Below are 12811 nucleotides of genomic sequence, written 5' to 3' on the forward strand. Positions count from 1 at the left end.
AACTTCCGGCGGCACGTGAACGATCCCGGAAGTGGGACGTCCTGTATATAGACCAACACGGAGTTAACTGTCCTTCCTGCCTTTGGCAGCTGACGCTGTGTTGCTTTTCGCCTGGAGTACTGTACAGTGCTGCTCATGAGTTTATGAACCCATGCTAAAGTTGACTAAAAGGAGGAATAAAGAAATCATCTTTTGGTAATTGATCTTAATGCCTTAATTGAAAAAAAATGAGGAAAAATCCAACCTTTAAGAACACCAATTTTCTTTGTGAATGAATAATGTATCGTAAATAAATAAATGTTCTTCCTTAAAATACAGGGGGCATAAGTCAGTCCACCCCTATGTTAAATTCCCATAGAGGCAGGCAGACTTTTATTTTGAAAGGCCAGTTATTTCATGGATCCAGATACTATGCATCCTGATAAAGTTCCCTTGGCCTTTGGAATTAAAATAGCCTCCCACCCCCCCACATCATCACATACCTAGAGATAGGCATGGGGTACTTTCCATAAAATAATCTCTCAATGCAAATCAAACCAGCTATTAGGCTAACTGAAATAAAACCATGCCAATCTCTAGGTGTATACTTATGCCTCCTGTATTTTAAAAGGAAGAACATTTATTTATTTACGATACATTATTCATTCACAAAGAAAATTGGTGTCCTTAAAGGTTGGATTTTTCCTCATTTTTTCAATTAAGGCATTAAGATCAATTTCCAAAAGATGATTTTTTTTTTATTCCTCTTTTTAGTCAACTTTAGCATGGGTTCCTATACTCATGAGCAGCACTGTGTGTGTTTAACTCCGTACTTGTCTAATATTATAGTACTAACTTGTCCGCGATTGGTCATATGCTGCAGACCCCGCCCCTTTTTATGTGAACATGATCACAGCTCGATCGGGGAACTCTGGGTTGACTTACCGGGTCACGTTCAATCTCAAAATTGATGTGCACCATTATGCTACGGTTTCCGTGTTAAACGACAGGTTTCCTCTGAACAGTGTGCAAGGGCTTTGAGTTATGGCGTCTCTCGTTTTGGTGGGGGGTGTCTTCTCTAGTTTATTAGCTGTGTCACAGGGGATACCCAATCAGCAGAGACGTGTCTGTAAACCCGCGGTAAATAAAAAGGCACAGCGCTTGCGCACACAACAGTGCGTTCAACGTAACGTATGTATGCCCATTCAGTGTTTTGTCGGTGCTGAACGTGGCTCGGGTTGATAACCACCGTCATGCGACCGTTCAGCGTGATCGTGGATGTCAGGGTTAGTGAAGCCAGATAAACCTAAAAGATGTCCTGGATATGCTGAACTCGCTTCGTAGTACAGGCCTCAGGAGCAGGTCTCAACCCCAAACCGTAGAGCTACAGCTTAGGTACTGACATTCAGAGAACTGGAAACCGTACGTACCTTCCCGCACTTTTAAAAGTATTAGTGAGAGAGATGTCTCGTTCTCTTCACGTTCTCTTCATAATTTCATGTCATGAATCCTGAACAAAAGATAACAGTACTTTTATTTGAAAGCTAAAAGCTATAACTTTGTACTTAAAATGTATAAACTCCCTTTTCCCCATTGCATTTGACTTTCCTTTTTTCCCCCTGTAGCCTTATTTGACTTTTCTCGCTCATCCCTGTAACGCGCCGTACAGTTGTGCCCATATATATTTTTCTTGGCCTTCTGGTTTTCGTTTCCCCCCCCACCCCCCTCCACCCACCCACGCCCCTCCCAATCCTGTGTGAGCTGACACTCTATAGCAGGAGGCAGCCGCCCTTCTTGCCTCGCCTCTTGGCCTGCAGCGCCGCCCTGGTGGCCATCTCAAACACCTCCCGCACACCGTCCTTCGTCTTGGCCGAGCACTCCAAGTAACCGAAGGCGTTGATCCGGTTAGCCATGTCCCTCGCCTCGTCTAACTTCACCGGTTCCTGTTTGGGTTAAAAGTCCAACGTCAAACACCTGTGCATTCGTCATTATTTTTGACATTCACTAATTGATACATTCTGTATTAGTGAACTAGATTTTTTTTGTTTCTTTTTTTGAAAATAGTCATCTTTTAAAAGTATTGTGTGTTATTTTAAAACATATTTTTAAAGTGCTCATATTATGCTTTTTGGCTTTTTCCCCTTTCCTTTATTGTGTCATATATCTGTTTGTGAACGTTATAGGTTTACAAAGTCAAAGACAAATGTGCGTCACTTTGTAACGCACGTTTTAATGCTTGCCTAGCTGCTAGCGTGGCACGCTCTCATACTCTGCTTCTGACTGGCTAGTAGTCCTTACCTAGGTACTGTCAGAGCACGCCCTCATACTCTGCTTCTGACTGGCTAGTAGTCCTTACCTAGCTACTGTCAGGGAACGCCCTCATACTCTGCTTCTGACTGGCTAGTAGTCCTTACCTAGGTACTGTCAGGGCACGCCCTCATACTCTGCTTCTGACTGGCTAGTAGTCCTTACCTAGCTACTGTCAGGGAACGCCCTCATACTCTGCTTCTGACTGGCTAGTAGTCCTTACCTAGCTACTGTCAGGGCGACCCACATACTCTGCTTCTGACTGGCTAGTAGTCCTTACCTAGGTACTGTCAGGGCACGCCCTCATACTCTGCTTCTGACTGGCTAGTAGTCCTTACCTAGGTACTGTCAGGGCACGCCCTCATACTCTGCTTCTGACTGGCTAGTAGTCCTTACCTAGGTACTGTGCATGTGCGACTCCTAACAAAGATGGAACAGAAGTGAGATTCCTCACTCTGTAGCTAAAACAGAGAGCTCAACACACAGGATGAAAAGAGGAGATGCAGCAATGGGCATTACAACAAAAATATGGTGTTTTACTGAAAAATAAACCACATAAACCTATTCTGGTACAACCTCTAAATACAATTATGAACCTGAAAATGAGCAGAATATGAGCACTTTAAAAATATATTTTAAAAAGCAAATCGTCAATTTATGAATAAATGGATAATGAAAATAATAATCAGCTACAGCCCTACATAAATGATAAATATTACAGGAAAAGAGCCCCAAGCTGGGAATTCAACTATAGTAAATTAAAATTTAGCACGAACTTATGTGTGTACATAACGCCACAGGCTTGAAACGTGTATGTTTCATCTGAATGAGCTCCGTGAAGTAAAAAACGCCCCTCTGACCTGTTTCATCTTCGCCAACTCTCGACGCGTGTGCTCATCATTCCGCAGATCTTTCTTGTTCCCCACAAGAATGATGGGCACGTTGGGACAGAAATGCTTGACCTCAGGAGTCCACTTCTCCGGAATATTCTCTGCATCGGGCACAAGGTGGACGTGTTGAACATGGAGCAGACGCAAACACAATAGCCCTGTTCGAAACCCGTTTCCTTTCACAGAAACCGTGCACCCTCCAGTGTGTTCGCCATTTCGTAGTGGTGTTCCAATTCTCCGCGGTTAATTTAATTCACTGTAGGATCCACTATAAAATACCCACAATGCACTGCTAATGGGAGGGTCACCAACACGGTGCCCGCGGGCACCAGGTAGCCCCCAAGGACCACATGAGTAGCCCTCAGGCCTGTTCTAAAAATGAAAATTTAATATTGATATTATCTGTTTCCCACCTTGTTAAGTCATTGTTGATAATTATTGTGAGAAATCATTAACATGATCAGTGTCTTCACATAGATGAGTATCATTAATCATTAATAATCATACATAACTATCATTAATCATATATAACTAAAGGCAAACTGAGCACATTTGTTATTTCAGAAGAGTGTATTAAACTGGTAGCCCTTCGTATGACTCAATACCCATGAAGTAGCTCTCAGTTTCTAAAAAGGTTGGTGACCCCTGGTGTACATCATAGCTGCCAACACTCCCGTTTTTCCTGGTTTCTCCCATTTTTTAGCCCTATCTCCCGGACCCCTCCCGGTTTGTTATTTCTCCTGGGAAACTCCCGTAATTTGCAGCATGGCCCAAACTCCCTTAGAAATAATCAGACCAATATGTTTGTCTAATGTTGACCAGTTGCCAGATCTTGTATGAAGCGCATCCTATTCACACAATCCACACACCACATACAATTGTCGACCCGTTTGTCACCTCAACCTGGCAACCTATAACCCAGTTGCGCAGTTGATCTCTGCGCAAGCTTCGCGGAAAGTTCAGACCCGAAAGCGAGACGATAAAAATGGCAGGTGAAGGCGGTGTTCCCGCAAAGAAAAATCGAAAGAAGGAACGGATCGGCCCCAGCACACATCCAGGATGCAGCCAACCTGCTTGCTGCGCCCTCACAGCGAGGGAGAACTAATCAATCAACGAAATCCCGACTGTTCGCTGTCCTGGCTCCTAAATGGTGGAACGAGCTCCCCATTGACATCAGGACGGCCGAAAACCTACACATCTTCCACCGAAGGCTAAAAAAACATCTCTTTCGACACATACACATATACACATACACATACATATATATATATATATATATATATATATATATATATATATATATATATATATATATATATATATATACACACACACACACACATACATATACACATATATATATACATACATATACATATACACATATATATATACACATATACATATATATATATACAGTGCCTTGCGAAAGTATTCGGCCCCCTTGAACTTTTCGACCTTTTGCCACATTTCAGGCCTCAAACATAAAGATATAAAACTGTAATTTTTTGTGAAGAATCAACAACAAGTGGGACACAATCATGAAGTGGAACGAAATTTATTGGATATTTCAAACCTTTTAAACAAATAAAAAACTGAAATATTGGGGGCAAAATTATTCAGCCCCCTTTAAGTTAATACTTTGTAGCGCCCACCTTTTGCTGCGATTACAGCTGTAAGTCGCTTGGGGTATGTCTCTATCAGTTTTGCACATCGAGACTGACATTTTTGCCCATTCCTCCTTGCAAAACAGCTCGAGCTCAGTGAGGTTGGATGGAGAGCGTTTGTGAACAGCAGTTTTCAGTTCTTTCCACAGATTCTCGATTGGATTCAGGTCTGGACTTTGACTTGGCCATTCTAACACCTGGATATGTTTATTTGTGAACCATTCCATTGTAGATTTTGCTTTATGTTTTGGATCATTGTCTTGTTGGAAGACAAATCTCCGTCCCAGTCTCAGGTCTTTTGCAGACTCCATCAGGTTTTCTTCCAGAATGGTCCTGTATTTGGCTCCATCCATCTTCCCATCAATTTTAACCATCTTCCCTGTCCCTGCTGAAGAAAAGCAGGCCCAAACCATGATGCTGCCACCACCATGTTTGACAGTGGGGATGTGTGTGTTTGGTGTGTGAGCTGTGTTGCTTTTACGCCAAACATAACGTTTTGCATTGTTGCCAAAAAGTTTGATTTTGGTTTCATCTGACCACAGCACCTTCTTCCACATGTTTGGTGTGTCTCCCAGGTGGCTTTTGGCAAACTTTTTAAACGCACTTTTTATGGATATCTTTAAGAAATGGCTTTCTTCTTGCCACTCTTCCATAAAGGCCAGATTTGTGCAGTATACGACTGATTGTTGTCCTATGGACAGAGTCTCCCGCCTCAGCTGTAGATCTCTGCAGTTCATCCAGAGTGATCATGGGCCTCTTGGCTGCATCTCTGATCAGTCTTCTCATTGTATGAGCTGAAAGTTTAGAGGGACGGCCGGGTCTTCGAGATTTGTAGTGGTCTGATACTCCTTCCATTTCAATATTATCGCTTGCACAGTGCTCCTTGGGATGTTTAAAGCTTGGGAAATCTTTTTGTATCCAAATCCGGCTTTAAACTTCTCCCACAACAGTATCTCGGACCTGCCTGGTGTGTTCCTTGTTCTTCATGATGCTCTCTGCGCTTTAAACGGACCTCTGAGACTATCACAGAGCAGGTGCATTTATACGGAGACTTGATTACACACAGCTGGATTCTATTTATCATCATTAGTCATTTAGGTCAACATTGGATTATTCAGAGATCCTCACTGAACTTCTGGAGAGAGTTTACTGCACTGAAAGTAAAGGGGGCTGAATAATTTTTGCACGCCCACCTTTTTCAGTTTTTTATTTGTTAAAAAGTTTGAAATAGCCAATGAATTTCGTTCCACTTCATAATTGGGACCCACTTGTTGTTGATTCTTCACAAAAAATTACAGTTTTATATCTTTATGTTTGAGGCCTGAAATGTGGCAAAAGGTCGAAACGTTCAAGGGGCCAATACTTTCGCAAGGCACTGTATACACACACACACACACACACACACACACACACACACCACACACACACACACACACACACACACACACACACACACACACAAAAACACACACACAAACAACAACACACTATACAGGCCAAAAGTTTGAACACACCTTCTCATTCAATGTGTTTCTTTATTTTCATGACTATTTACATTGTAGATTCTCACTGAGGGCATCAAAACTATGAATGAACACATAGAATTATGTACTTTACAAAAAATGTGTCAGGAATAACTGAAAACATGTCTTATATTTTAGATTCCTCAAAGTAGCCACCCTTTGCTTTTTGATAACTCTGCAAACCCTTGGTGTTCTCTCAATGAGCTTCATGAGGTAGTCACCTGAAATGGTTTTACCTTCACAGGTGTGCTTTGTCAGGGTAATTAGTGGAAGTTTTTCCCTTTATTAATAAAAAAAGCAAAGGGTGGCTACTTTGAAGAATCTAAAATATAAGACATGTTTTCAGTTATTTCACACTTTTTTGTGAAGTACATAATTCCATATGTGTTCATTCATAGTTTTGATGCCTTCAGTGAGAATCTACAATGTAAATAGTCATGAAAATAAAAAGGAAACGCATTGAATGAGAAGGTGTGTCCAAACTTTTGGCCTGTACTGTATATATATATATATATATATATCTTGATACTGCACTTTCATATGGCTCTTTATAGCATTACCCATTTAAAGCTAATGTACTAGCACTTCCTACTTGTCTAGAGTTTGCACCTTCAAGGTTGAACGCACTTAATTGTAAGTCGCTTTGGATAAAAGCGTCAGCAAAATGACACGTAATGTAATATAGCTGTAAATTTTCAACAGTGTTGGGCGCATATGGAAGTAGTCATATCGACAACCTCCGCACTATTTGTGAGGTGTGTCGCATTGATTTTAATGTAGCGCACGGCGGGGGGAAATGCCATTACCCAGCACATTAAAAGAGCGGCACCAACGTGCAGAAGAGGCGATTTCATCCTTCATCACGAAAGGACTGACAGAGGCAGAAAACGTGACGCAAGCTGAACTCAAGATGGCAATGTTGGTAGCACACCCTGGTTTGGTCATTTCCTGTATAGTTCACTATTTAACCCTTGTGTGGTCCGACCACACAAGGATTATGTACTTCCCTTTACTTTGTTGAGAATTGCTCTCTAAACCCTGTTTCTTGTAAAGTAAGTAAGTAAAGTTTATTTCTAGAACACATTTAAACACAGTTTAAGCTGACCAAAATGCTGTACAAACAAGAACTAAGGTGCTGTATTAACCCTTGTTTAGAGAGCAATTCTCAACAAAGTAAACGGAAGTTCATAATCCTTGACACAAGGGTTAATAAACACTATAGAGGGAATAGTGAGCGAGTGATTGAGGGAACGGTTTCGAACACAGCTACTGTTTGTGGAAAACAGAAAATGACAAAAGAGCAAAGTCTCACCCAAACTGTCAGGGCTGTCAACGGAGAAACACATGAGGATGACGTCTGTGTCTGGGTAGGAGAGAGGCCTCAGTCGGTCGTAATCCTCCTGCCCCGCTGTGTCCCACAGAGCCAGCTCCACCTGTAACAGGACTACATTACTATCGAGGACGGCGCTATACACAGCAGGATCTTTATTAGGAATACATCTCCTGGGCTCAGAGGCATGCAGTGGGAGGCTGTACACGTTCTGAATTTTGAGGGAAGAAAGATTATTCACTAGATTTTGACATCTTGAAAGAGGGCAAGTCATGACAGACACTCCTGATTTGCTTTATGAGGCATGGCTCTGTAATATACGCAAACTAGGGCTGTCAAAATGAACGTGATAACGAGTTAATGCAAATTAAAAAGTCTGAATTATGAGATTTTGTTTTCATAATTCTGTCAGGAATAAAGGCTACATTTACATTTCTACATTTCCCCCTCTCATTCCCCCTGCTCTGGTGTTTCCCCCTCTCATTCCCCTGCTCTGGCGTTTCCCCCTCTCATTCCCCCCTGCTCTGGCGTTATTCCTCCCCCCTCATTCCCCCTGCTTTCCCCTGGTGTTTCCCCTCTCATTCCCCCTCCTCTGGCGTTTCCACTCTCATTCCCCCTGCTCTGCGTTTCCCCTCTCATTCCCCCTCTCGCGTTTTCCCCTCTCATTCCCCCCTCGCTCTGGTGTTTCCCCTCTCATTCCCCTGCTCTGCGTTTCCCCTCTCATTCCCCTGCTCTCCAGTGTTTCCCCCCCCCTCTCATTCCCCCTGCTCTGGTGTTTCCCCTCTCATTCCCCCTGCTCTGTGTTTCCCCCTCTCATTCCCCCTGCTCTGGTGTTTCCCCCTCTCATTCCCCCCTGCTCTGGTGTTTCCCCTCTCATTCCCCTGCTCTACGTTTCCCCTCTTCCATTCCCCCGCTCTGGCGTTTCCCCTCTCATTCCCCCCGCTCTGGTGTTTCTCCCTCCCTTTCCCTGGCTTGCCCCCCCTCTGCTATTCCCCCCCTTCCATTCCCCCCCCCCCCCTCCATTTCCCCATTCCCCCCTCTCTGCCTTCCCCTCTCCATTCCCCCTCCTTCCACTCTGTTCCCCTCTCATTCCCCCCCACTCTGTTATTTCCCCCCCTCATTCCCCTTTCCTCGTGTTTCCCCTCCATTCCCCCACTCTGGTGTTCCCCTCATTCCCCCTCCTGGCCTTTCCCCCTCATTCCCCCCCCCTCCCTCTGCGCATTCCCCTCCCATTCCCCCCCCTCTCGCATTTCCCTTTCCCCCCCCCACTCTGTGTTTCCCCCTCATTCCCCCCCTTCCTTCCCCATTCCCCTTCCATTTCCCCCCCCTTTCCTTCCCCATTCCACTCTGCGTTTCCCCCCTCCATTCCCCCCTGCGTTTCCCATTCCCCCCTTTCCCTTCCACTCTGCGTTTCCCCCCCTCATTCCCCCTCTGCATTTTCCCCCTCATTCCACTCTGCGTTTCCCCATTCCCCCACTCTGGCGTTTCCCCTCTCATTCCCCTCTCTAGCGTTTCCCCATTCCCCACTCTGGTGTTTCCCCTCTCCATTCCCGCTCTGGTGTTTCCCATTCCACTCCTGGTGTTTCCATTTCCTTTTCTTTCCCTCGGTGTTTCCTCATTCCACTCCTCTGCGTTTCCCTCATTCCCCTCCTGCGTTTCCTCCCCTCCTTTCCTTTCCCATTCCCCTCCTTCCATTCCACTGCTCTGGCTGTTTCCTCTCATTCCCTTTGCGTGTTTCCTCCTTCTCTCTCTTCCCATTTCCACTCTGTTCCTCTCATTCCTTTCCTCCCTTCCTTTGTTTCCCTGCTCTTTCCATTCCTTTCGTCTTTCCATTCCCTCTTTCCCCTTTCCTCTGTTTCCCCTCTCATTCCTTGTTTCCCATTCCCTTGCATTTCCCTGCTCTGGGGTTTCCTCCCCTCTTTCCCGCTCTGGTGTTTCCCTCCTTTCCTGCTTGGGTTTCCCCTCTCATTCCTCTCTGGCTTTTCCCCTCTCATTCCCTGCTCTGGCGTTTCCCCTCTCATTCCCCCTGCTCTGGCGTTTCCCCCTCTCATTCCCCCTGCTCTGGCGTTTCCCCTTCTCATTCCCCCTGCTCTGGTGTTTTCTCTCGCACAACTATTTTGCAGCGGATTTATGCGGAGTTTAACACCGCCCATGAGGATTCTGATCGGTTTAAATAAATGCCAATAAACCAGAGCATGTTTTCCTCCCATCCCAGAATGCTATGTGGAGTAGCCAGACCTTCCTTCAGCGCGCTTTGGAAGAGGGTCTGGCAAAGCGAGACTAACTGCAGAGTAACGTCAGACAATCTGCTTCCTGTTTACACCGGCACGCACGTGCCCAGTGTGCGCGAACGGTCATGTGATAAGTGCTGTCAGACGTGTTAATATGGATATTAGTTCTGCTACTGGAGCTAAAACTCTTGTGTGGACGGAGATCGTTTTTGTGGTCTCAAAAACATCCCTTCAAAATAAAAATGGAGCAGTGTAGACGTAGCCTCAGACTACACACTCAGTGCTATGTAAGTGGATTACTGTAAATGTGGAGAAAAAAAACATACAATATCTGTAAGTATGATAAACAGCTTACCTGTTTACCATCCACCTCAATATCTGCCACGTAGTTTTCAAACACGGTGGGCACGTAAACCTCAGGGAACTGATCTTTGCTGAACACTATGAGGAGACAGGTCTTGCCACAGGCTCCATCGCCGACTATCACTAGTTTCTTTCTGATTGCAGCCATCTGAAAAGTACAGAAGAAGAAAAAAAAAAAAAAGACATTTACCAGAGGATCAGGGATGTTTACAGGCAAGTTCAGGCAGGTCAGAGATATAAATGACAGCTATGATGTACTTTTAACCAAAGTTAAGCTATTTGGTTTGTGGACAGCCCCAATCTTAGAACTTATTATGGACAGTGGCGGTTCGAGACCATTTCAAATGGAGAGGCCAGGCTGGAGCCACTTGCCATTTTAGGGGGAACCAAATATATTAAGCACCCTCCATAGGTTTGGTTCTACAAAAGACTAACGATACACATATAACAATAAACACCAGAATGACCATTTAGCGTTAAACTACATTTTATTTATCACTGCACATGAATAATATCCTCTCTTTGGGGATCAAGGTGAAGTTAAAAAAAATTTGAAAATATTTGCCACAGTTAGGGGGTGCAGAGGCTGAATATTTCGGGGTCACTGGCCACCCTTGCGCCCCGCCCGTTGACCCAACTGCAAAAAGGCTCAACAGGAAGTGCTGGGGTGCACACTGAAATCATGTCTCACCCAAAATCGAATCGGCATGTTCTAGAGCTGGCCGATATTGAGAAAATCTAATGTCACAATACCTCGATATCAATATTGTGGCGATATTGTAGTGTTGATAACTGATGCTTTTACGACATACTGTAACAGGCGGCAGGATGTCCTTGTGTCGACTGTTCTGCACGGCAGCGCAAAAGATCATGGGACTAGGTTATTAACTGCTCCTGTCCTAGTTTAAGTGTGTAAATGGTGTTCTGTTAATGTTTCCGTTACACATTTACATTACCTAGGTTTTAGTCTTGATTTAGTGTTCATGTTTATTTGCATTTGGTGGGCTACCATGACTGAGACACTGGGGTAGGATGATGACCTCTGTGTATCGAGAGTGTGTAGAGGATAAATAAACTTCTGTACATTTCAATATCTCTGGCTCTTTGACTTCTTCCACGTAGCTCGCTACAATATGTACACAATGAGATTTGTGATAGATAATCATCAGTAATGTGGACACAGTGACATAAGTGGTATCAGAAATAGGGCTGTACAAAAAAAATTGTTGTTAGTACAGACCTGCCCCCCACTACTTCAAAAATCCTAAAAGGAAACACTGTGTTGCCAATAGTAGTAAATTCATTGAACAAAATACTTGAAAATAAATCACAGTATATACCATGATGATTGACAGAATCACTCTCATTCCTTTTATCCAAATAACCTAAATCAACATGACATCTTGGTTAATTACAGTCATAGATATAAATACGTAAATATATCTATATATCTATCAGTGATTTGACGTTAGCATAATGTTGATCAAAAAAAGATCTATCCATTGAACTACTTAATGAAACTAGGCTGTCGTTGAAGCTCCGACATTGTGCCTAAATAAGATTCAACCCAAATACATATGTTTAGTGGATGGATCTCCTACTAAATGGCATTAAGCTGTAACGTAGCTAACAGCTAGAAGTTGGCAAGTTATTCCGCTGTATTATAACTTCACTTCCTCACTGTTATTTACCTCTAATGTGAAGGCTTTTCTATCTGTCAACTTAACATATGGGGAACTGCTTCACGTTACACACAACTTCCAATCCTAACGTTAGCTTAATCTTCATGAATATTCTTATTTGGCCTATGTTTGTCACTGAATCAGTTTGAGTATCGGCTAACTTTTAGCTAGCAGCAGTTTCCACTCCATCTAACGTTAAGGAAGCTAACTAATTAGCCTGCTAACTTCGCTTAGTTTTTCAGCTCGGACATTTGTAATCTTGTCAAGCTGGACACATCAACATTTTAAGACCGCAATATATTGCTTGATTCAAGCACCTACCCTTGTCTTATTCTGAGTAGCTAGTCCCGTAAACGTTATTTTACCGTTTTATTAGAGATCCTCGCCTTTCTTTAGTTTTCCTGTCGGACCTAACAGTCCCCGCCCCCTGACAGTGCCACGAAGCTTAAGCCCGCCCACACCACATACTTTCAGCCAATGGGACGCGGTGAAATCATGAGTGACTGGTAACTTAGCCAAACAATATAGCTAATATATATATATATATATATATATATATATATATATATATATATATATATATATATATATATATATATATATGTGAACATTATTATGTGTTATCCTCAGTTTGCATTAAAACTTGTTGCTAGATGTAAAAAACCAGGCTTCCCAAGTAACATTACATCTTCTTCCTTATATCCCAGTTTCTTTATTGTGAACATAAGAAAAAAAGGTTTAACTTCTGGGTTGGACAGGTTTAAGGGTCCCTACAGTATTTCCCCATGTTTTTGTGTCCAAGTGATTTATGGATGGGACCTTTGAAATGAGTCCAATAC

General features: G+C 43.3%; 1 protein-coding gene across 2 annotated transcripts; it reads right to left on the reverse strand.

Moving 5' to 3' along the window:
* Window positions 1–1706: 1706 nt before the first annotated feature.
* On the reverse strand, window positions 1707–12444 carry rhoaa (ras homolog gene family, member Aa). Of its 2 annotated transcripts, none has more exons than XM_039799935.1 (5): window positions 12338–12444; window positions 10283–10438; window positions 7679–7799; window positions 3147–3277; window positions 1707–1922 (listed from the first exon to the last, which is right to left on the reverse strand). In XM_039799935.1, exons 2-5 carry the CDS (start codon window positions 10436–10438, stop codon window positions 1749–1751), a joined length of 582 nt encoding a protein of 193 aa, XP_039655869.1. In that variant the 5' UTR covers window positions 12338–12444; the 3' UTR covers window positions 1707–1748. The 2 variants fall into 2 exon arrangements, with proteins under 2 accessions (XP_039655869.1, XP_039655868.1); XM_039799934.1 differs by having other exon boundaries at window positions 12294–12402.
* Between the last annotated feature and the right edge of the window lie 367 nt (window positions 12445–12811).

This window comes from Perca fluviatilis, chromosome 5 (genome assembly GCF_010015445.1).
Source record: "Perca fluviatilis chromosome 5, GENO_Pfluv_1.0, whole genome shotgun sequence".
Classification (NCBI taxonomy): Eukaryota; Metazoa; Chordata; class Actinopteri; order Perciformes; family Percidae; genus Perca; species Perca fluviatilis.